We start from the raw sequence: 26,791 nt of genomic DNA on the forward strand, positions 1-26,791 counted from the left end.
AAATTTAAACAAAAATTTTTTTATTCATATATATTTTTTTATTAAATATAAATTTTTCTTATATATCATGCGTAAGTATTGAAACCGCAAAATTTTATAGTTTAATTTTGTCGGACAAACAAAAAAAACGATAATTTTGTCGGACAATCAAATTCTCAGATTAATATTGTATTTTTTTAAATAATGACGCTTTTGTCCGACAGCTGATTATCACCAACCATGTTGTCGTTAAGTCGACATCTTCGGGGCGTCGGACTGTAAAAACTTCTCAAGAATTTTGTCGAACAATAAGTAGACCAGGCGGTATCTGTTTTAAAAAGGGTATCCTTGGGTAAAACGTATATGATCGGAGATTTTTGCTTTAACGGCTTCTAAACATCAGAAATGATAATTTTTCTATGCAAATAAAAAAAAAACGTGGGCTTAATTTTTAATGCAAAAAAAGTATAAAAAAATCACGCCCGTGATAGCAAATTTTGAAAATTTATATCTGGAAAGTACTCGGAATGGCAAACCTATTAGTTCAAAAAACAGCCCTTATACCCTTATAGTTTTAGTGTAAATAAGGGTTAACTTTAACGGACTATAACTCCGAAAAAAATGGGCGGATCAACAGGTTTTTTTTTAAATACTCGTCTTTCCGAGTACTTTCAAACCATATTTTAAAATAAATAAAAAATTGAAAAAACATTAAATTATTGCAATTGTTTATAAGCCTGAAAATTGCGACAATGTTTAAACAGTCACCACGGTTCACCTAATCGTCCGATTTGAATTTTTCAAAAATCATTTTAAAGCTTGACAGCTCTTCTTTCTGTGGTGAAATTTTCAAGTATTCAAAGGTTTTAGATTTTTAGAAATTTGATTTTGAAAATTTTTTAATTTCAAAAATATAAAAAATTTAAACAATTATTATGTAAAAACTATCAAACCGAATTGGATAAATTTTGGTATGATGATTCTATGCACTAAGAAGTTTAATTGGGAAAAGTATGAATATCCCAGGTATTATTCAAGTGTCTGAAATAAATTGACAAATAAACTAGCATTTTTTTGCAATTTTTTAAATGATTTTCCGATTTTTGCAATAACAATATTATTTTTTCGAATTGCAACTAACTCCATCTTGATCAAAATTTAATTGCAAAACTTTTTTTCCTCTTCCATTTTTGTCTAAAATGAATAGTTGCTAAGTTGTCGCCGAGAAATCCAAGAAAAAAAATTTTTTTTTTGCAATTTTTTTATACTTTATTGCATTAAAAATTAAGCCCACGTTTTTTTTTTATTTGCATAGAAAAATTATCATTTCTGATGTTATTTAGAAGCCGTTAAAGCAAAAATCTCCGTTCATATGCGTTTTACCCAACCCGATACAGATACCGGCTGGACTTCTTATATACTTTCATTTCAAATCTTATTACCAAACCCTCCCAGAAAAATTAACTTGCTGGTTGTCACCAACCATAATGTCACCAAATCGACATATTTGGGGTGGGGGGCAAACTCAAAATACCAACATTTTTGTCGGACAAATTTTTTGGGGGATTTAAAAAAATATATCTTTCATTTAAACTTAAAAAAAAGTGCTGGTCATAACATTCCATGTTTATGCCAGATTGACATGTTTTCCTGAAAATCACGGAAAAACTTACTACTGTTGAATTTTCCTCATAGTCAAATCTTGGGAGACTCGTCAAACTTAAGCTGCATGCAAAGTTACAGCTTGCTAGTAATCATTTTTTTCTTTGTACGTGGGCCCGTCGACTATTACGGATTCATTCAAAACCTGACAAAAGTGCATGAACACATATTTTATGTTACAGATCCAAAGTACATACGTCTTTGAATCAAGATTGTAATGGAAAAAAATCAATATTTTGACTGGGTAAAACATCAACAAATGTTGGGAGTTTCAGATAAAGAATGGCGATGGTAAGTAGCAAAACTTTAATTTCTAAATTACGCGCCTGTCTACTTTTTAGGTTGCTTTAATATTGTGCATTTCCAGTGCATGTAGAATAGACTACTACTCCTAATAATTCTGTTCTGGACCTATTGTTGTTTATTACCTGTGCTAGTGATATTCAACAGTATATCTAGGGCTCCATATCATTTTACGTCCATGACACTAAAACATTTGCTTGCCCTTCAACTTATCGTGATGACCTTCAGAGTGACATATATTCTTTACAGCGACGGGTCAACGCGGACCAGTGTGTCATACCGGATATTGACAAGACTAATTCGAAATTACCTTATTTTTTAAATAGAAGTCCTCCAAAACCGTCCGTCCGAGAAATAGTGAAATTTCTGGCGTTTTTAGGTACTGAAATCTTTAAAAGTAAAACGTGTAGAACAAAAGAAAGCACAAAAATGAAATCCTTGACGTTTTGTTTATTCATTGTTACCATTTAAATTTACTCAAATAAAATAATAACTAAAAAAAAGCGTTTGTAAAACATGCGTTTGCTGTTATTCTAACCCCACATTTTAAGAATTATTTTCACGTACTTATAAATAAAAGTAAACAATTTTATATGTAGGACTAAGCAAGTAAATGTTATAAGAATATTTATATGTGGAATTATATATAAAAAAGTTAGTATTTTCGTAGATTTCAGTACCTAAAACCTTGATGGTTTGATCGTTTTTTGCACCTGTTTATTCGTTTTACTGCGGCGTCTTTGAAAATACCCAGATGGCATGACATAACATTCCTATTATTTGATAAGCTTTAGATTATTCAGTTATTAAATGTTTGAAATTATTTGTCTTTGCGGAAAACACTATTTAAAGAATATGGGGCCCTTAATTACCTTAATTCTAATAATGAGGTACAATTTTGGTGATTTAAGATCCATTTTCTCATTTAACACCGACAATCGCATTCTGTAATTTTTTTTTTAAAAACCAGATCAGAAAAGTTGTAAAATTTTTGATTTCAACAGACGCGACAAAACTACTGTCCATTGCTTTTGGTAGACTGCGGCGAAAGCAAACTATACAGTGTGTCCCAAAATGATGGAACAAAATTCATATTTTTTTTCAGTTGAAATTAAAAAAAAAACGCTGAAACAGGTCAATTAGTAAATAGAAATTGTCACTTTTCTGCAATATCTTCTATTTTTTGAGCCATGTTTATATATAAATAGATAGCCCTTCTAATAATGAACTCAGCGAGTTATACATACTTCTTCATCATAGTTGTCAAAAAAATGTAAAAAATTGTTTTTTATGTCGTACTGACGATTATTTCAAACAATCATAGTCTCTTCTGTACTTTAAAAAACGTACCTACTCTTTTTAATCTTTTTCTACTTACATTAAAGCTTCGTTTAAAAAAAAAACACATCGATAAACACATAAAATTCACCAGAGTATCTTAGATATCTAACATGAATCGTTTTAGTTCCAATTTATTCATGGTTAAATTATTTTGAAAAGTGGTTGCTCGTTTAAGCGAAAAATATAATTGAAATTTTAATTATGATTGGATGCGGAGCTAATATCGGTAGTCAACAGGAGGTATGTGACTTATTTCACCATAAGTATCCAGACCAGAGAATTAGTCGAGCTACAATAAGCAAAGTATCCAAAAAGTTTGAAGCAACCGGAAGTATAAAAGATTTACCTGGATCAGGAAGGTGAAGAACGGTAAGCGAAATGATATACATCAATATTTTTGGAAAACATAAAAAATACACAACAACCTGAAGCTCCCAAAAAAATAATGAAAACATCTTTTTACCCAAATATATGATACAAAATTCTGGTAAAAGCTAAAAATTTTTCAGTGCTTGATTAATAAGTCTAATACATAAACATTTAAGAAAAAGTACGGGAAAGTGGGAATCCTAAATTAGACCCGGCCTTTATTTTTTTTAAATTGACCTCTGATGACAGTTGACATAATGACAGGTACATATTTTTCGGTAAGAAGCAGGAAAACAGAGATCCATGGAATTTATAAGGTTAACAGAAATACATGTTTTTCGCTTCTGTGTCGGCTGATATAACTTTGTTGTTCGTTTTTGTAAGCTTTATCTTTTTTCCTGATAAGTAATTTATATATTTTGTGCAATTATGTAAATTTTGGGCGTTATTAGTTGCAAACAATATCCTAAATTGGACCACTTATTGGTTCTTAAATTGAGCTGGTCCAAATTAAGCACCTCATTTTTAGGGTGAATATGCAAAAAATGTGGAAACTATGGGAAATGGAACGCACAGAATATGAAAGCATTTTTAACTGTATATCCAAATGGTGCAACGATGAAACAGCTATAAAATACATTGTTCCAAAAGCAGCGAATGGCCGAAATTTTTTGAGCTTTCCCGATGCTTCAATAAATTAACTAAAAGAGATTTTTCATGCTGCAAATGTCAGCATGTTTCAAATTGTCAATACTCCACTGATACTGAACATTATCGTCCAAATAAAAAGAAAGTCTGTCTGAAATCTCCCTTGTTAATTTACTTAAAAAAAATTACCTATTCCCTCCTAAATATATCAGAAATGTATTTGCTTCTTCAATACCATCCCCTAGAGGTAAATCAACGTGCCAAAAGAAAATTCCTAAAGAAAAGCGAACTTTGCTTTCAGGATTCATCAAATGGGTCAGAATCGGGAAATGAACATTGTCCGAATACGTTTATCTTCATTTTTACAATCTGTTCTGGAAAAGGAGTGGATTTTTTGTTTAAAGCAAAAAATAAATGTACACACTCGAAATGCACCAGTAGGCATAATGTTGATTATTAATAATGTATAAACTGTAAGTTCGACAGTGACATATTTTGTTGTCTTCTCTTCCTAATATATTTGTAGTTCTAGTACTAACGCAATAAAATTGCAAAAAATCGGCAAGGTCTAATTTAGGATACAAGTGGTTCATGTTATGAAACTAGTATGTAATATAGGGATCTTTCCCTTACTAATATTAAGTAGTATTAGGAAGAATTCAGAATGTTCTACTTATTTTTTATACTGTCATCACTTAGAATAACAGGTTTAGCATAACAGATAATGAAATGAAAGTCAAATGATTTAAAATCCTCAATTAAACGCTCTGACTATTTTGTAATGGAAAATGAGGTGTTTTATCAGCTATTGCAGATTTTTTTTCATAGTTTTTTTGCCATGTTAGCGAATAGAAATTAAAACATGCATCGACGTTATTTTCAATATTAGTTGACAAGTTGTAGTATCAAGAGCTTAATAAAAAATCATTTGTTACGTGCCAAATCAAATATTCATTTATCCCTAGCAATTTATACTACCTACAATCATATTTGTGCCCGACTCATTAATCTGCTAAATATTTCTTAGTTTGTAAACTAAAAAATATATTAATTAAAGAATTATAGGCACATAATTTTTTCAGGTGTCGCCCTTGTTTATAAATTTACAATATGTTTTGAACTAAATGTTTCACAAATTTGATAATTACCACGACCAGTAATGTATATTGGCGATTAAGAGAGTGTCTCGCTATAATTTGTACTAAATGAAGGTATCTATATTCTCTTAATCTGCGGAGGTGACAGGTTTCAAAATTAAATGATTAATTGAAAAGGTTAATACTTCAGAACGATCTATCTCACAGAACTGTCAAGTCTCAAAAGTGGCATCCTTACAAAGTTAACATCTTACAAGACTATGGGATGATACAAACAGAAGATTACAGTTTTGCTAGGAAATTAGTTTATTTGAAAGACAACCCAACTTAAAAAATCACACAATTTTCACTGACGAAGCAACTTTTTGCTTAAACTGAACCTTGAACAGGCAAAAGACTAGGTTTTGGAGTCCAGAAAATCCTCATTGGATGCAAGGAAAACTTAATATAAAAAGTGAATATTTGGGTTGGAATAGTAAGAAATGGCATACTGGAACCTTATTTTTTTTATGGCAATTTGACAGGCGACATTTATTTGGATTTCTTGCGTTTTCAGCTGATACCAGCCCAGGAATTAATTTTTTCTAACACTAATGAGCACGCTATGCGTGCTAATGATGACTGGTTCCAACAAGATGGTGCTCCTTCACATTTTCGCCTCGATGTAAGAAATTACCTTAATGAAGTTTCCCAAATCGATGGATAGACAGAAGAGGGTCGCTTGAATGGCCACCACGCTCCCATGACTTAATCCCACTAGATTTTTTTCTGTGTGGTTATCTAAAAAGCAAAGTTTATGTGAACAGACCAGACACTATCGAAGGATTGAAAAATCGTATCAGAGAAGAAGTTCCCAAATAACACCAAATGTTATTCACAGTGTAATTGATAATTTTGAACACCGAATTGGGCATTGTGCAATGGTTAATGGAGACCACTCTCAACATTTGCTGTAATAAAGTAAAAAGTAGTACAATACTAACTTCCTATGTTATTCATAAAATTTGTCATGATTCTCATAATCCAATAATTTCAGAATATGTTATACAGTGATTTTAGGCAAATACAAGAACATTTACTCAATAATATTAATCTTGACATTCAAAAACATGTTGCGGTGTGAAAATACTGTTTTTTTAATTATCCTTAAGATAGAGATAATAACCCGTGGAGTCAAACTTTATGTTGGCACATTATGCGAAATTCAGAACATTCCAAAATGTGTGCGGGGTGATTTTACAGCAACATAAAACCGCTAATAATCGTAAACGTAAGATCTCTACGCATGTACTGGTTGTTTGATATTCCTTCTAATGGTAGGAAATTTTGCCGGTAAAGCATTTATCTAAATGGGTAATTTTGAATTTATTACAACTGAAAGTCATACGGTCTGAATAAAATGTATTTTATCACAAATAAATGTTTACTGTTATGTAGTTGCTTCAAAAATATTTATATTACCTGTCACAGTTAGTAATAACTAGGTACTATTTTGTAAACCTATAAAACAAAGTTGCTATATAATTTAACACCATATTGTTCTCTTACTTTTCTGCAATATACGTATACCGTACGCGCCTAAAGTATGGAATAAATTCAGTAAAGACGAAACCATTTTTTTGGGGGAAAAATCCTCGAAGAGGTCGATTTTTAATTTAAAAAATACATATTTTAGCATAAAAGGCGATTTTCAACCGTCATTTGTTTTCGAGTAATGACGTCATCGACATTTTTTTTAAATAGCAGCCCCCTATTTTTTTCTTGATTCTGAAAGATTGTTTCATTGTCGATCCGACAGTATTAAAATGTTGCCATCTTACATAGGAAACACCGACTTATTGACAATACGCAAGTCTGTGTAGAAATTCTTCTTGCACATTATGAATTATTTCCTGGGTCTCTCTGTATTTCATCTATAATACAATTTTGGAGTTCTTCTAAATTATGTGGTCTATTAACGTACACTTTGAACTTTAAGTAGCCCCATCAGAAATAGTCCAGAGGTGTAAGATCTGGAGATCTCGCGGGCCATTCTATCGGTCCTCGTCTGCCTATCCACCTCCTAGGAAAACAATTGTCCAGAAAATCTCGAACAGGGCGCGCATAGTGAGGAGGTGCACGGTCTTGCTGAAACCATATGGTGTCATCAGGGTCATTATCGTTAGGAAAAATTACTGCAAGCGCTGGAACAAGGTCATTTTGTAAAAACTTCTAATATCTTTCTCCTGTAAGGGTTCCTTCAAAGAAGAAAGGCCCTACTATTCTGTTGTCAACTATTCCAGCCCACACATTTAATTTCTGTGGTTGTTGGGTATGTGTCTGCCATCCAATGAGGATTTTCCCGACTCCCAATACCTGCAAGTTTGACGGTTCACTGTACCATTGAGACAAAACGTGGCATCGTCTGGAAAAAATATTTGCCGATGTAAATCTCTATTTCCTTGACATAAATCCATCATAATTTCACAAAAGTGTAAGCGGCGGTCGGGATCGTCTTCATTGAGTTCCTGCACAAGTTGAATTTTGTAGGGATGATATTTTTCCTTCCTCAGAATATGTAGCACTGTGGTCTGACTAATTTAATTGTTTAATGCAACCAATCATGAAGTATTATGAGGATTATCTACAATACTTACTTATCAAAATGTTCTGTTTGTGATCTTCACTAGCGCTTGGACGTCTAGGCTTTGGAATATCTACAACATTGCCAGTTTCTCTAAATTTAGATTCTATCTTACTGACTGTTGATTGGCTGATACGGCGATCTGGATATTTTTCATTAAATAAATCGCAAAGTTCCTGATGCGTTCTAGTCTTATCCCCGCATCCGATAAGAATTAAAATTTCAATTCTTTGTGTGACAGTTAAATGTGCCGTAATACTTTAAATTCAATAATAATTTTTATATCGCTTACAATACTTAGAAAGTCGGTATGACAGTGACACTTTGTAAAGATTTACACCTACGTGATCCATAAAAAACTTCAGGCATTTCGAAAAACTAAATTTGATAACGTTTTTGCTTTATTTTAATTGATTTGGGTTTTCTAACATTCAATCGTCATTTATTCGAAAACTTTCCTATGTAAGATGGCAACATTTTAATACTGTCGGATCGACAATGAAACGATCTTTCAGAATCAAGAAAAAAAATAGGGGGTTGCTATTTAAAAAAAATGTCGATGACGTCATTACTCGAAAACAAATGACGATTGAAAGTCGCCTTTTATGCTAAAATATGTATTTTTGAAATTAAAAATCGATTTGTTTCGTTTTACTGAATTTATTCCATACTTTAGGCTCGTACTGTATACTACTGAATGTAATATTGCATTATAGCTTCTAAACAATTAATCAGAGTAAACATTGCTCTCATAAAATTGCTATTAGTTAAACGAAGTATTTTCAGTCGGTTAGCTTTTATATCATAGTTAAACTTGTAGTTGGTTACGTCATCATTTTATAAACTATACCTACCCATTTCGTATTTATAAGCGTTGCGTTTTTGAAATATTTATAACAGCAGTCCGGTTTTGTAAAAAATATTGTGCAAACATATAAATTGCTACTCGAGCAAGGCAATTCCTTAAAACAACCCTTAACTGATCGGTTTTAACGGCGATACCGAACGTATAATATTTTCGTTAACCGGTATTTTCGCCATATTTCACCCCCAGATGATCACGTCTGGATCGCATTTCTCAAAATAAAAAACTGGGTCACTGTCGCTGACAACAAGATGTAACGGCGCTGCAGAAAACTGGAAGGACTATTAATAATACGTACGCGATCTGTTATCAACAAAGTCAAATCTCAAGTTTCAAAATTAAAAGGATACCATCTCGTAAATCAAACTAATTAAAGTGATTCCGGAATAAATGGCCTCATTGAAATTAATGTATTAGTTAAATTATTTTCTAAGAATGTCGGTTATGTTTCCGACCGAGCTGGAACAAATTCTGCGATAATTTATGTGGAGAAATGGAGGGGGATTGCGCAGGGAAATATTTCATTCATCCGGTAATCTTTAATACTTTACCGCTGAAGGATGTGAATTATTATTTAGCAGATTAATACGGCCTTGAAACATGGTAGTAATTAACATTATCTAAATATAGCGATGTAACCAAATTTACTTAATTACAAAGGCCAAAAGGGAGGAAGAGGCGGAAGGAATTCAACTAAATCAAGTCAAAACCACTTTCCAATGTATTCATTTTCTATGGACCAGTTCCTGAAAAGTCCTGAAGCGCTACAATCAATTTTCCCCCATACGCTTTTCTTGATCCGTTTATTCTATATGCAGATTTGTTGTACAAAGCCTAAAAGTGTGCAAACTATATATTCCCTCTAATTCGTTTTAATTTAAGACAGAAACTGAAATTTAGAAGCGCAAAATCCTCGCGGCACTCAGCGAGTTCTTTCTAGTTGCAGCTCTAGCAGATCGTATTCTTTACAAATTTTATGTCATAGAGACCCTTCTTTAATCGACGGTGCTATTTATTATTTTTCCTCTCACAGTTAACATTTCTTATGTTGGTCTTAACTCTCAATATTCGTGATGTTCTTCTTCCACCTATCTCCCCAAAGTGTTCCTACTAACACCATAAGGAATACCAAAAGCTGATTCTGGTCGTAGCAATGCTATTAAAAATCCCTTTTTGCAAGTTCTGCTTTTTCATGTCCTCAAATGTATAGTCATAACTTGTTCTAAGTATCCTGTGTTTGAGTTTATGAGTTTATTGCAGCTTTATTATCAGAAGGTATTAGATAAGACTTTTGCTTGGAATACTCCAAAGAAAGCTATCCAACTCAAATTCCCAAGTAACTAAAATAAACTAAAGTAAACTCCATCTTTTCAGCGCATTCTTGATCTATTCAAGCCTCGAAACGCTTATTGTGAAAGATTTTGCAAGAATTTTGTCTTGGCAACATTCCCTGGTTCTTCACTTCATTTCTAATAACTTATGTGTCCATACCCTACTAAACTTCATTTCTTCTGTTCTCATTCAACAACAATCCTTAATTCTCCTCTGCTATAATTTTTTAAGCATTTTCAAATTTTATTTTTTTAAAAGAGGTATGGGGCCAATGTAAAGAGTCGTTTTCCGTTGTTGCTTCTACTACGCTTCTAGGGAGTATACATGTAATTCTGGAAGTCTACATAGTAGCATGTATCTTTATTTCAAAATTCCTCTGGCAGATCAAGAGATTTCCTCAAAATGTTCCAAAAGGATAGGTTCCATTATTTTTATGATCGAAAGTGTGGTAAATTTGTTCCGATGCAAAACATTGCTTTTCTATCGACCTGGATACTAGGATCACTTTAATTACTCATTAGTGAATTGATTCTTGTGAATATCAAACTCTAATTTATCCTATACTTTTTCTACTTTGTTTTGTTATTTTGCTCTTTTAAATGATTGAAAAAAAGTTTTTTTTATTTCTACTTAACAATCATTTCTATTGAAGCTCGCTATTGAAGTGGTCAATTACTAATGTTTCAAAAGGATCTGCCTTTGCTGGGGCTTTGGGTTGAGCATTACAAAGTTGCCCGCTAGTCACAATATCACGTGTATTGGTTAGGTGCTTGCTTACTTTAAGTCGACCCTTTCGTCGTCGAACATTTCAAAATCTGCCCTTTACTATGATTAGGCAAAGTGCTTTTTGATGTCGTCCTTTGTAACCTAACGCCATGCCGTTAGAAGTTTACAAGTCTTGTAAATTGAACGGCGTTTTATAATATAAATATTCCTTTGACATGTGTATACGAAATATTAACGTATTCAGAAAGAATCAGAGCAGTCAGGCAAGGAAATACTTTAACAGTTATATTAAAACGTCCAGTCCTTTCTTGAAATGTCCTGCTATCTTTTCAAATATCTATGTTCTTACGGAATAACACGTTTTTACGGAGGTAAAAGGTTTTTATTTAATTTATTTGCACTAAAATATTCGTCGACATAAAAAATATCATAATTTTTTGCTTTCAATTTAATTTTGTGTGCAGTTATTTTAATTAAACATATTAATGTTTGTTCTACTTTGATTTGATGTAAAATTTTATGGATAGAACGTATACGTCGTAAAATACTGAAACCATTTTTCGTAATTTTGTTTTAATTCAGTTTATGTTATGGTCCAATTACCGTAAAGCATGAGCACTAACGGTATTTGTTTACCATTGCGAGCCCTGAAAACAGACGTTATGCATTATGAAAACTGAAAATGTGGTAGTCTACACGTTCGTGAAAAATTACGTGTATCTGGCTTTATTTAATAATATAGTAAAGCTCGACATGTACAGAGTAAATGCGTTTTTTGTAGTGGGGTTTTAAACGTTCACAAAAAAAACATTTTTTTTAAAGGAAATTCACATAAATGTGAGTTGTAGTACAGTCCCAGAGACAGAGATGCAGTAATTTATGTTTTTTGTCATTCCTTTAAAATAAATATACACTTGAAAATTATGATATGTACCTGAACACAGATAGTGTAATATCCATACTTCAGTATTGACCTTTGAACTACTTGGAGGTAGCCTTGCAATGACCGGGCATGTTGGAAAGTGAAGAGAGACATACCTACTATGAATGAATACGTGCTATCTCTCTCTCCGAACGTGATTGCCTCACGACTGATCCCCTCTACGACTACATGTCAGGAATAGCCAATCACATTGGGCGCGAAAAAAGAGTGCATGTAATTTCATAGCAGCTATCTCTCCCTGCGCGCCCAGTCGTTGCGCTGGGAGACTACCTCCAGTAGTATATACTCGAAGGTATTGACAGTCGGGATAGGATCACCAACCATATTTTTTTTGTTGAAGTTTTCAGACAGCATTTAAATTTGTGTATATATTGTATATGTATTGTACCTTTAATGAAAGAAATGTTTCATATAATATATTTAGAATGAACTTTTTAGTTTTGGATCTGATTATTATGAAAATCAACTTTGCTACTTTGAAATATGTTTGTTGTTAAACAATAGATAGGTATTTGTTCTTACAGCTTGTACACATTGAAAATCTGTTTCAAAAATTTGAAGTCTCTAATCAGTTCCAATTTTGCTAGTTTTCTTACAAATAAGTTATACGTATTAAACGAGATAATAATGGTATAAATTGTAACAAGTTATGATATTTATATTAGTTACTGTTGAACATTTATTTACTTCAATATTCAAATTGTTCTCAATGCAAATTAATAGACATTGCCCATTTGATTACAGTACAACATTCAAGAAGCAGCAGTTACAGTTATCAGTGTTAATGTCATCTATTCGGCACTTTTATATATTCAATCTCGTTTTTTCTATATGTTCTCTTAAGCGGGCTAAAAGCCACTCTAAAATATTTGGGCTTAAACTATGATATCCTCTTCTATGTCTGACAATGGTTCAAACTGTGATAATCCACAGGATATTACTTTTCAGATTCTTTTAATAAATTTATGAATTTTGATGCACAATACAAAATATGTAAAATTCCATTTATCCCTGAGATTAGATTATAAAATCTATAAAGAGACTGAAACAATATGTGACTATGGATGTAGGTAATAGTGTGCTATTTTATTTGTTAAACCATAATCTCCTAAAATTTCACTTACCTACTACATATTAGATGACCAACATGTGTTCGATATATCTAGTTGTGTCAAGGGTCTAGATGTTATATTTGCGTCGGTTACAAAAATTTATGTTTTATTTTGTGCAATACCAGAGATTTCAAAAATATTTCCACTCTAGGTACCTTGTATGTAAGTTTTGATAGAACTACGAGTAAACTAAAGTAAGTCCATATGCCTTAATATGATTGTTATATAATATTCATAGAAGAAATAGATTTTTAGCTGAAAGTTTTTCGCACTACCTACTTATAGATTTGAGATTGACAGCTTTATAAAGGGAATACATATTTAGATACAGGGTGATTTCACTTGAAATACAGAAATTGCAGAAATAGATTAGTTGCCAAAAATAAGAAGAGTTTGCTCTATATGCCTTTTTTCTGGGGGACGTGGTATTCGAGATATAGGATGTTCGTTTCCAAAAATATATATATTTTCGATCATATCTTCATAATGCGCTGAACAATTTGAACGAAATTTATTACATCGTATCACGTAATTAGACCTTTTACTGAATGTAATATTAACCTCGTGGCATTAACCAATGCCGTACAACTGAAGGTGCCGCTCCGTTTTCTTAAGAAAAATTTACGCCACTGGCCGTTTTTTGTCGAAATAATGTTAAATTCCGTAAAGTTACTTTATTACGAGCTTTATTATTTAGTTTTGATATTTTTTCCAAAAATAAAATTATTTCTACAAAAAAACGCCAATGGCGTGTTCTTTTCTTGGGAAAAGTTGGTGGGCGCTTTAGTAGCACGTCACTGGTTAAAAACTGAAGGTTTTCGTCAAATAAACCGATTCATTTATAAGAAAAAATCAATAAAACATAAAAGCAAGCCCAAATGTCTCCTAAACGGCTACTTCTATTAAGAAACACCGAGAAACTTCATTCATTTAACGTAATGTAACATTATTTCTGCAAAAAAACCGTTAGTAGCGTACTTTTTCTTAGGAGAATGGGGGGGGGGGCACTTCCCGTAGCACGCCACTGACTAAAGCCACAAGGTTAATAAAAGGTCTAATTAAGTGAATACGCTGTGGTAAATTTCATTCAATTCAATTCTGTCGGTGCATTATGAAAATATAGCAGAAAATATACATTTTTTTGTAAACTTTAACCCCCTGTATCTCGAATACCGAGTATCGCAGGAAAAAAGTTTATAGAGCAAACTCTAATTATTTTTTGGTAATGAATCTAGTTCTGCAGTTTCTGTAATTTAAGTGAAATCACCCTATATACATACTACATACTTATATTGAGATTGACAGCCTTATTAGGGGAAGAACTATGTATTCTGTATTGTTCTTATATAAAGTCTTAACAATATTGATTTTATTGTCTTATATCTACGTCTAGTAATGTGTTTGTTATTTCCCCTTCTTCCACCAATATTTTGCAGTATTACACCAAATGCTTATCAATTATGTTAACTTTGAGAACAGTTTTCTTTTGAAAACATTGAAATACTTTTGCTCATAGTTGAGTTCTTCTGTTTGCTTTTTATCCCCTTTTTTTGTTTGTCAAAATATATATTCATGTGCTGTTGTGTATTTACTGATACCTAATTGTATGTATTTTTTTAATATTACCAACATTTTGTGTTTTATTTTTTATAATTATTAATACTGTTTCATTATTTATGTATAGACATATTGTTATTTAGCTCTATTTTTTATGCACTGACAGCTCTAATTTTTTAAACATAAATTTATGTTTTGTTTGTATTTTTGTTCTTTCCTATCTTAGAAATTTATTCGTCTTATACTTGCGTTTCCTGCCCGTTGGATGAATAAAATTTAAAAAAATTATAGGGTATTTCAGAAAGACCTCCCAAGGAATGATAGTACTGCAAAAAAAAAGAATTTTTTGTCTTTTGAAGTATATATAACATAAAATTTTTTAAATAGAATTTTTACGAAAATTTCCAAACGGTGCGAAATATTTTTATGAAATTTGGTATTACGGAGTTTTTAAGGACTCCAAATACGCTGGTCTAATTATTTTTTGTATATTTTATACAGGGCGCTACTTATACTACATTCCTATTACATTTTAAGTTCTAATATTTTTGAGGTTACGTTTTTTAGCATTCGAGCTTCAATTTTTAATGTACAATTTTATCTAAAAATAATGTACTCTTGTTAGCACTTCCTAATGTGGACGGTTTTCGAGAAAAAAGGCTTTTAATTGAACTGTTACAATATTACCGTGTAGAAAATAAGTGAATTTGCTCAAAGTAGGCTTATGTTAAACCTTATTGATGGATGTCTCATAAACAACGCATACATTCTCAGTAATATTTTAAACTCTTAATTAACTTTATATCAAAATTTTAGTGACTGTAATTACTCATTACTAACTATAGTCACTAACAATCACTAAAATTTTGAAGTTAATTAGAGTTTAAGTATTACTGAGAATGTATGCGTTGTTTATGAGACATCCATAATTAAGTTTTTGCATAAGCTTACTTTGAGAAAAGTCACTTATTTTCTTCACCGTAATATTGTAACAGTTGAATTAAAAGCCTTTTTTCTCGAAAACCGTCCACATTAGGAAGTTCTAACAAGAGTACATTATTTTTTGAACATTAAAAATTGGAGCCCGAATAGTAAAAAACCTGACCTTAAAAAAACTTAAAATGTAATAGGAATGTAGGTTAACTAGCGCGCTGTATGAAATATCCAAAAAATAATTAGACCAACTTATTTGGCGTCCTTAAAAACCCCAGAATACCAAATTTCATAAAAATATTTCGCACCGTTTGAAAATTTTCGTATTCTATTTAAAAAATTTTATTTTGTAGCTCTGTATCTAGAATTTACGGGAGGTCTTTCTGAAACACCCTGTATACGTATTACTAAAGTTATAAAATGTTCATGTTCAGTTACAAATAAATTTTTATTAAACTCCCAAAATTATTATAATTTCAGAATAAAGTATTTACAAAGGAAAAACTAGTTGGATATTTCCAATACCGATGTGGGAAACATAATTGCTATTTTCTATGTTGCCTAAAAAGGTTTAGACGTCCTTTGAAATAAGATTTTTTATGTTTTACATTTAATAAATAGGGTAGTAATATTAAATTATGAATTTTTAAAATTCTTATTATTTTAAGATATGACATTATTAAATACTTTTTTGTCACTTTTTAAAGCCTGTTACAACTGCACCTTGTTTTAAAAGCTAGCTAGATGTCATTTGTAACAAATGAAGTAACCAGTTAAATTTATTTTTTGTAAAAGTATTTTTCCGGTTAGCTAATTCAAGGAATCTGGATTTGCTAAGCACATACCCATGCTTCATAAAAATATATGTAAATATTTTATGTTCAGGCATTACTACTTTGTTACAATCTCCTCTCCTCCCCCTAGATTTGCTTTATATTCCGTGAAACCTCTTATTCTTCCAACAGACAAATGCCCCGTGACGCGAATGTATCCTTTTACTACATATCTATAAATAGGGGAGCTTTAATAAAACTAACAAGAAAAGTTATCGAATTTATGTTTAGAGGGCTCACCTAATTCCAGATAAAACTGGTTGATAGTGTCGTACGTGTCCCAGTAAGGCGTGCTGGTCTCCTCGTGGTCTTTTTGTGAATTTTTGGCCTCGGACGCCGATGCATTTGGAACAGCGCCATTTGGGTCCCTGAAAATAAAACCTCGGATGAGTTTCCACCAGACGAATTACTATTCGCGAAATAATATTTTCCATACTGTCGTTCCGGTAGGTATAAATTTTAATCCATTTGCAGGGTACACGCCAAAGTTTCATGAATGATAAAAAGTTTATACTGTAACTCGGTGAGATTCCGACAGACGGGAAGGGAGAACCGTGAATTTTAATTTATGAAATTTTTATGTGATCTGGGGCATATTATATGGTAGCTGAATTATTTATACAGTTTGAGCTCCAGTCAGCGACTGAACATCGTTAATAAACAAAATAAAGTATGTAACACAGAATTAAATATTTGAAAACAACACAAAGCAAAAACAAGTGAATTGCCGAGAAAAAATTATCGAAATCTCTAATTTGATAAACAAAAGTTCGATTAATTAAGGAATATTGACATAATAGGCGAGCGGTTCACCCCTAAGAAAAGGCATGAACCGACTAAATTTTTAAAACAAAAACCACAGCATGAAACTTTTTTTATTTTATAAAGTGTATTTTTCTGATAATTTACATATTTTTTAAATATTTTTTTGGAGTGGTCAGTCAATTGTTATAAACAAAAAAGTTTTTAATTGTAATGTGGAAATAAACATTTTTTATTCTTTGACAAAAATTCGAAAAATGCTTTGTTTCCGAGATATTTACAATTTAATGTGAAAAGTGACGAAATCGACAAACTTTCGGAATTTTTTTCTCAAAAACTAGTACTGAATTAATTCTAAAAAAAGCATAATAATCGGCAGCTTTTCTACTTTAAGATATATTTTTTTGGTATGGATCAATCAGTTTATTGAAGGTCTAAAGCGAGAAAAAAAAAGTCTTTTAAAGAAAATTAATAACACTTCAAATTTAAATTTTCTTTTTACAATATCTTGGATAAGATTATATTTACAATAAACATTATTATGATTTTTTTTAATCGATATATATTAACAGTACAAATGTTCAAAAGATCATTTTGTTCAGTTTTGTAGCCGGATGAGTAAGGTTTTTGCAAGTAATTAGTAAAATTTAAATATTCGATTTTTGGCTTTATAAATGGCTAAAATTGACTTGTAAGTTATACCAGAACTAAACTAAATAAGCTTTTTAAATCGTAAAATTAATCTGATAATAATAATTGACCTAGCAATCTCGAAAAATAAAAAAGTTATTGGATAATTTATTGTATAAGATAATTATTTTATTTTTATTTTACAAAAATATTGGGAGCAATAAATGTATATTATTTTCTTTTTTATTTTTTAAATAATAAGTTTTTCGTTATTTTCGACAAGTTCTTGAGTTGAAATAAGCGTTTCATCATCAATTTCGGATGGAACATTCTGATATTCATCTGAGCACGCATAGACTGCACGGCATTCCAGGTTCGATGACAAACAGTTACAATTTTTCGTACATTTTCCACTACACACATAAATATTTTTGAAGCATATGTAACGCAGTTTCTCCATCGAAATAATTAAAATCCATGTGTCAATCAATGGATCTAGAGTTACAATTTCACTATTTGTAGCCTGCTTCCATTCACTTATTTGCCACTTTGACCTCAAATAATGTTGCAATAATGCTGGGTACGAAAGTGGCAATCTATCGCTTGCAGCATTTTTTTTTAAAGCAATTGTATGTCTTAATTTAACAGATGTCGAGCAATCTTTCCATTTATTTTGAGAATCATACATTTTTGATAAATATAACGTCAAAACTTCAAGTGCATCTTCTAAAGTTAAACTTTCTAAATTAGCAAATATTTTTAATTCATCATTTGTAAATTTATTTAAAGCCTTTAAAGCAGTATTTTTTCCAATATTAGATATCGAACATGTCGTATCACAGCCACTGATAATTATTATAAATATAGGAAAAATTATGGTTATTTCCGCATTAGCCGATTGAATCATTAAATGTTATTGTTATATATCGATTAAAAATATCCTAATAACATTATGTTTACTGTATATATAATCTAGTCCAAGATATTGTAAAAAGAAAATTTTAATTTGAACTGTTTCGCGCGCGACGTAGCGCCATTGACGCCGCCATTTTGATGCGTATGTTTATCATGATTTTCTTTATAAGACTGTTTTTTTACTCGCTTTAGACCTTCAATAAAGTAATTGACCTATACTAAAAAAAATTATCTTAAAGTAGATCTGCCGGTTATTATGTTTTTTTTTAGAATTAAACTTTGTTCAGCTGTTTTTGAGAAAAAAATTCCGCAAGTTTGTCGATTTCGTCACTTTTTTCATACTAAATGGTAAATATCTCGAAAACGAAGCATTTTTAGAATTTTCGGCAAAGAACAAAAAGTGTTTATTTTGGCCCATTTTACAAAGCCCTTCGGCGAGTAATCTTTTTTTACTACATTTTTGTTTATAGCAATTGACTGACCACGTCGAATAATATAAAAAATATATGTAAATAATCAGAAAAATACACTGTAAAATAAAAAAAGTTTCATGCTGTAGGTTTTTGTTTTAAAAATTTAGTCGGTTACCTCCATTTAGAAGCATCTTTTTAGGGGTGAATCGCTCGCCTATAATTGCGTGCATAGAATACCATAAAATACAATGTTTATCACTTTTTTGAACTTCTTTATGCTTAATTTTTAAAAATAATTAGCATCGTAATAAATTTAAAATTCGATAAAATTCATGTCGAGCAATGTGTGCGTGCATCGAAAATGGTGGTGAACATTTCGAACATATGTTGTAGTTTGTTTTGTACTTGTGCGTTTAAAAATTACTGTATTTTGCTTTTTGGTAAGTACCTAAATTATTTTTTATACGTATGATTACTTGGACGATCTGAATCTTTGGGTACTTTAATTACCTACAAATTTTTCAAATTCATAACTTGATTAAAAGTTAAGTTCATGTTCTAAGAGATTCATAATTATTAAAATTCGAGCTAAAATTTAAGCACAACAATATCTTTGTACTACAAAGTCGATACAATTTATTTCATTCATTTAAAAACTGGAAAACGATTGTCTTGAAATTTACTAAATGTTTCACAATAATAGTTTACATTTTTGTTATTCCAGGACAAAGCTACCGCGTGCACACGTGGTCTGCATCAGCTGTGTAGCATTAAGTTAAGCGCTGTTGTCACGTTGTGATGAAACTCCCCAAAATTAATACTCGCTGTATTTTGAAAAGTGTTAATCTTACCCCCCAGTAATATACAACTTTCTTGTTCATTTGTGATTACTCTGAGTCGCAGTCAAACTTCTTACACACTGTATTATGTATAGTGTCGCTAATTAACATGACAATAGGGAGTCAAAGTATGGAATTCTGCGGTACTTTTAAATTACATGATTTCCATAGAGTTGTTTCAAGAAGACTTTATCGCAGTAAAAATACATTATATTACATATTGGGAGAAAATATTGCCTAATAAAATGCGAAACGGTACTATCATGCAATCTAAAAGATTGGTGGTTTGGGCATCGACGTTATTGAAATATTATTTTTACGATCTATAAAAATAAACACAGATGTTGAACAAAATGTACGTATTAGGCAACAGGGGTATTACGTACTTTATTGTAGGTAATCTGCAGAATGTACTTTAATATTTATTATTATTTTCTCTTCGATAACACGTCAGTAATATCTCATAATATTTTTTGTATTACATGATAAATTGTAAATGCACTTTCAGAAAATGAGTGTTCTCAACCATACACGAAGAAGATAACACAGCTTCACAAAAAAAAAATCTGTGCATCGGACTAGACCACTATATCCCTATGTTTTCTAGGTCGCTCTGTCCGAATCCAAGGTCCATTTGACCTTGAAAAGTGATAAGAACAGAAAAATATTAGGAAACAAACTCGGAGACAGACAGAACAAAATAGCTGAACAATTAAATAAATGAGCAAATCTCGAAATACAGATGCTGAAATTGTCCCCCATTTGTTTCTATTCAACTTAATTTTTCTCGAAAATGATACATGCTACAGAATTTCGACAAGTATCCTTTTTTTTAGTTTGCTTTAGAGCATACAAAACCGTCTAGAAATGTAACAAATTTTGATTTTTAACATATTTTTCTTAGATTGTATCCCTGCAATTACCTGTATCGGCGACACTGCTTTTCAGGAAGAAGAAACTGTTTGCACATTATTCTTATCGTCCAGTTAATGTTTACTCTTGTACAAATTTTAGGATTTTTGTCTAGCCGAATTAAAGATTATTAAGAAAAACCATTTGGAAAGTAACAACTTCAACACACTGTATCTCGATAACAGGGCGTCTAAGAAAAAAACGTTATATGAACTACCTCCATTATTTTCCCTTGAGGAACTTGCACACAAGTTTTTTTTGAAACATGAACGGGTCACCCTGTATAATTTGAATCAATATCAGTCAATAAGTAGCATATCTTAATATTATGTACCTACAAAAGTTTTCATCTTTAATTACATCGAACACAAACGATAAGGATTTGGAGACAAATTGTTACATCTTATTAAAAGATATGGTTCTCTGAGAACTATATCTTTTATTAAAAGATATGGTTCTCTGAGAATAATTTGTACTTTAATACTAATAAAACAATTATTATAAGACTCCTTAGCTCGCAGAAATATTGTGATATGTTGGGTTTTACTGTAGGAAATGATGACTTAACTACTGATGTTGAGGTAATAAAATTTTTAGGACTGAACATAGACAAAAATCTGAATTGGAAAATGCACTGTAAGTTATTAACTAATAAGATATCCCCTCTTACTTATTTATTTCGCAATTTAAGGCCGATATTAAATATTGAACGACTTCTTTGTTTATATCATGCACAAGTTGCATCTCGTCTCAGATATGGTCTCTGGGGAAATTCTACATTTTCTACACAAGTTTTTATAGCACAGAAGAGATTATTAAGATATATGGTAGGAGCACAGCTTAATAATACAGGGTGTTTCTAAAATAGGGTTCCAAACTTCTGCTGCGTTTATAACTCATTAAAATAAGCCAAAAAGTTCCTATTAAAATGTGCCCTAAAACGCATCCTTAGGAAGTTACATGCCCTTAAAAGGGCTCAAACAAAAGTGTTTTTTTTTCAAATAAATTGCAGTTATGAAGGATCCAATCATTTAATAAATAATTTAGGACGTAAACTAAGACTATCTTTATTAAGCGTTGTGGCGATGTCAGTCTTTTATTTGCCATGGTAAACAGATTTTTGTAATTTTAGGCCTAATAACTTAAAGAGCAGAGTAATTTTCAAACTCAATTTACTCGAAAACGATTGGAAATATCGATTTGGACAAAAATAATATTTTTTACGTAAAAATGTTAAGATTTTATAAATCTGTAGAAAAAATTGAAATAAAAAAAATTACCGAAAACACCCTTCACCAACCTAAATGGGACGCATATGATTTGCATGTCGAAAAACGGAGTAGCCCATGTTATTTAACGTAAAAAGTTATGTAAGACCCATAAATTTTTTTCTATTTATTTGCGACCGTTTTGTCAATAACAGAAAAAAAACAGTTTTGTTTGAGCCCTTTTAAGGGCATATAACTTCCTAAGGGTGCGTTTTAGGGCACATGTTAATAGGAACTTTTTGGCTTATTTTAATGAGTTATAAACGCAGCAGAAGTTAGGAACCCTATTTTAGAAACACCCTGTATACAGCTAGAAGAGTCCGTGTCGGCGCCTTTGATGTGGCGGTCGACAACTAAGCGAGACGGAATAGTGCTAACTCTCTCAGATTAAGCGGAATAGTCGGGCTTGGATTAAAAGAATTTTTATTATTGAAATAAAATATTTAGTTTCTACCTGACAGTACCGTAATAGGTAATTTTAATAATATGAAATTTGAATTAGAATATTACGTGGTATGACATTAAAAGTAGAAAATATTTTAGATAGGTAATAGGTTTTGTACTTGGAGTTAATACGGATTATTAAAAGAAAACTTGAAGAGTAATTAAAATTCCTTGTTGTAAGCTCCTGTTTACTGACGTAATCCTTAGAGAAGAAAATGGTTAAAATTGCGTTTTTTTCGAACAAAATATCGTTAATATCTCTAAAACGGTAGATTTTAGAGAAAAGTTGCATATGAACTTTTTTGTTCGGGATACCACAAAAAGCGTACAAAAATGTATTTCGAGCGAAAAAATCGAAAATTACGAATTTGTTTAAACATTTTTTGACCATTAGTAATGTCTGGCAACATGCGGATATATTTCAAGGGTCATTTTTTTAGTCAGAGATTATGAAAAAAAATCGAATGAGAATCATGTTCCTAGCGGGAGCAACGATACAGCCTGGACTAATACTTATAAATATTATAAAACATACATAATATTATTATATTATATTATATTATACATAATATTATAAAACCTACAATATAATATACAAAAAAATATAATAACATAATATATAGTATTAAAAATATAATCATTACGAATTTCTCCATTATTATAAGTTTATTATTTGAATATTCCTAAAATTTTGGTTTATAGTTTATAACGTATAATAAATTCTAACCCTTAAATATAACCTAAGTACAAATTCTTTCGGAAAAGAATGACAGGGTTGACTAAAAACGTTATTTTTTGTGGATAATTGTTCAAAATTATCTTGAAATATCTTTTCAGTGTTACAAATGAGCTCAACAAAGTTATTGTTTGGCATTTGCAATTCTTTCTACCCGTTGTTGTTACTGGCCTGAACGAACGCCAAAGCCGTCTTTTCCGCTGAAAGGCGGGGCATAAACGCTGCGCGACGAAATCGACGCTAACCGTTCCCGCCAAGACAGTTGGGGAGCTGTATAAGCTGTGGTAGGAGTTCCCAATCATTATTCGTGTAAGGATATTTTTAAAAATTTTAAAATTTTACCTTTACCATGTTTGTTCATATTTGAGACCTGCTTATATCTTTTCAAAAATAAAAGTAAATTTGTTTTAAATGATGTACTCCTCAAGTATAATACAAGACAAAATTTGAATTTACATGTTCCATTCGCTAGAATAAAAACATCCTCCAACTCTCCCGACTGTTTAGGTCCTAGGCTATTTAATAAGTTACCTAACCAATTCAAATTGCTGAAGAGTGAATATTTGTTTAGGAAAGCTTTAAAGCAGTTTTTAATGGAAAAATAACATAAATAACATATTAGGAAAATAAATTATTATTATTATTATTATCTTGTAAAATATTTACAGAAAATTTGTAATAAAGTTTTAAATAAGTTAAATGGCATAGTTATTCACCCTTACGAATGTAGGACTGAAACGCAGAGTAAGTAAAGAGAACTTAGTTGAGCAGTATCATTTACCACCGCATTAAGTACTAGATATCCTTACGCAAACAAACTATTAAACCAAAACTAGAATTTCCCAGTCAGTAATTTCCCGAGCTTCAATTAGGATCGATCAATGATGTTACCAAATCAGCATCATGTTTCAGTTACTAATACAAGCTTATGAAACTCCTGCGAGTATAAAAAATTAATTGGACGGATTCATATGAAGTGGTTGTAAGGTAGTCACACTGGGATTCGTTACTTCTCAATTTTTTTAGCTTCGTAGAAGTTAATTCGTGCTGTGTTGTAAAACAAACTCGGATTACAGACCTCGAACGGTAAATTGAACGATGTGATTACTAGTTATTGCTTTACGAATTTAATTTTTACTTCTAATCTTCTAACTGATAGAGATTTCTTAAAGAAATTAAATTATAAACAACAAATAATCAATATTTTGGAAATCTTATTGGCGAGGTGTTTAATAATATTATTCAAACAGACGTGATATACAGGGCGTTAAAGGTTCTGCCAAAATTTAATAGTGAATTCTGTTACAAATCAACAAAAAGTAAACATGTGTTCGGAAACGCTTCATGGACATTTTTTTTTCTTAGAAATAGAAATTAGAGTTAAGGTAGTTCAGTCGGTAAGATAGAGACAGATAGTGCTGCGCGACAAAGAGAGAGCGAAAGCGTTGAACATGTGTGTGTGTGTGTGTGTGTATGGATTAGAAAAGTCCAGTGTAATTCTACAATTCCTGTCAAATAAGAAATCATTAATATTACCAAACCTCCAAGAATCAACTTTTGCGCTAATTTTTCCCAATTTAGTTCCCATTCAAGCGAACTTATTCATTATTGATGTTTTAAAAAATTAATTAGTCTCATAGTATATGGTCAATCATATTTTTTTGTACAGAAAAAATAAAAACAAAAATTTATGCATAAACGGTAAAAGTGGTTTATGAGAAACATAACGATCTCCCGTTAATTCTTTAAACATTGAAATAATTTCTAAAAAAAACGAAACTGCAGAACTGCTTTAACTATTGAACTAAAAATTCAAATTGCGTTCGTGTCTTAAGCCTAGATTTTATTCGAGGAAACTACCTTAAATATTCATTCAGTTTGCAAAATAAGCAGTGGCGTTAAAAATCTAGAGTTATTAGTAACTGTGATTTCCAGTAGGACCTCTGTCACTGGTACGTGCAAATATTTACCCATAATTAATTAAGCCATTGACCCAAGTTGTATCAATCTACATTAGGCAATGCATTAAGTGATATTTAAATAAATGTGGTCTATACTTTTTAATTTGAACACTCGGTATCTCGAAAGCAAAGCATTTTCATGACACAACTTTTCTTATTGATTTATGACGTAGAATGCACCATTAAAGTTTAACAGAGTATATCCGTCACCCTTTGCACGTTTGTTTTGTTGTCTTATACAACAAATACAAATTTCAAGCACAATAAAAATGGTCACGTTGCAAAATAGTGAGCAAATTGTTACAGCCAAAGTTACATAATGAAAAAAGTTTAAAAGGTTTTAGGTTTATGTTGATAGATGTTTACGATTTTTTTTCCAATACAGTGCCTGTAGTTAATTTTAATTACTCTATATTAGCATAGTACTGAAAAAGGAGTAGTGATAGCATGGTCAGTCGGTGGCCGAGCAGTTCAAAGTGTCAGTATTTGAGACGATGTTGCACTGTCTCAGGTTCCGTCCTCGCGATAGGAAATCCTTAATTCAGCTATATTCGTGGAGGAAAATTAGGCTCCCTCTCTGTGGTTGGAAGAATGTTAGATTGGGACAATGTGAGAGATACCGGTCGACATCTGACCCTCTAATTAATGACATTTCTCATGCATCCCTTATTTCCACACTGAGGGATTGCCAACAGAGCCGTTTCTTGACGCAATTTCAACCTACTGAATAGTAATATATCGCCGCCTCTCTCGTATAACTTTCCGACTTCTGGTCTAATTTTTGCAATTAGAATGAGAGACAGATATCCTTATTATTATTAAAATGAAATATGTGTATTGAATTATCTTGTTAGTTATCAATATTCGTAGCATCTTTAACTGCAATTGCATATAAATGAACAAAATAAAAACTGCCACATTTGACATAAATGTACATTTTCGAAAAATTATTTAGTAATATTCTATATTCTATTTATCTATTCTTTCAGGGAGCATTTCGACCAAACGTTTCGCTGTTACCTCTGTAACTGTGGACATAAAATGCTTCCAAACGTTTAGTAGTTTTTCACTGCTGTCATCTTCAGTGATAACTTAGTTACCAACCCGAAGAATACCAATCCGAAGAATACCAACACGAAAAGTTTCATATATTTTTCAATTTTACTAAAGCTAATTAAGTATATTAGAATGTTACCTGGTTACCTTCAATTATAGCCCGGGCAACTTAGGTTTCTTTTTCAAAAATTGGGCCTAACTCAAATTTTATGGACTTCAAATTAAGTAAAAAATACACAAAATAGAAGCCTAAATTTGTGTATTTGTGGAGGTCGAGCGTCATATTGTTTATAACAAAAGAAAAAAAATAACTGCTCTTTTTTCAGTTTTTCGCTTATATTTACGAAAATAAGCCTCTAATCGACATGAGGTATACTTATCGATTTGCTTGGTAATTTCTTGGCCGAATCCATTAAAAAAATTCAGCGTATAAAGGAAGTCTTCTATTTTACAACGAGCCCAAGAAAAAAAATCTCCTATTGGTCGGATCGAGACGCTTTTTTTTAAATTCATATTATTTAAGCACTGTTTG

The 26,791-nt window shown here is 31.3% G+C and overlaps 1 protein-coding gene across 1 annotated transcript in view; it reads right to left on the bottom strand.

Moving 5' to 3' along the window:
• LOC108917618 (neuroligin-1-like) overlaps window positions 1-26,791 on the bottom strand; it is a 289,285-nt gene that overhangs the window by 23,695 nt on the left and 238,799 nt on the right. Inside the window, exon 7 of the mRNA XM_018724323.1 lies at window positions 16,564-16,691. Coding sequence (XP_018579839.1) covers window positions 16,564-16,691 — 128 coding nt within the window. The remainder of the gene's footprint in view (window positions 1-16,563; window positions 16,692-26,791) is intronic.

Source organism: Anoplophora glabripennis, unplaced genomic scaffold (genome assembly GCF_000390285.2).
Source record: "Anoplophora glabripennis isolate ALB-LARVAE unplaced genomic scaffold, Agla_2.0 scaffold71, whole genome shotgun sequence".
In the NCBI taxonomy this organism is placed as follows: Eukaryota; Metazoa; Arthropoda; class Insecta; order Coleoptera; family Cerambycidae; genus Anoplophora; species Anoplophora glabripennis.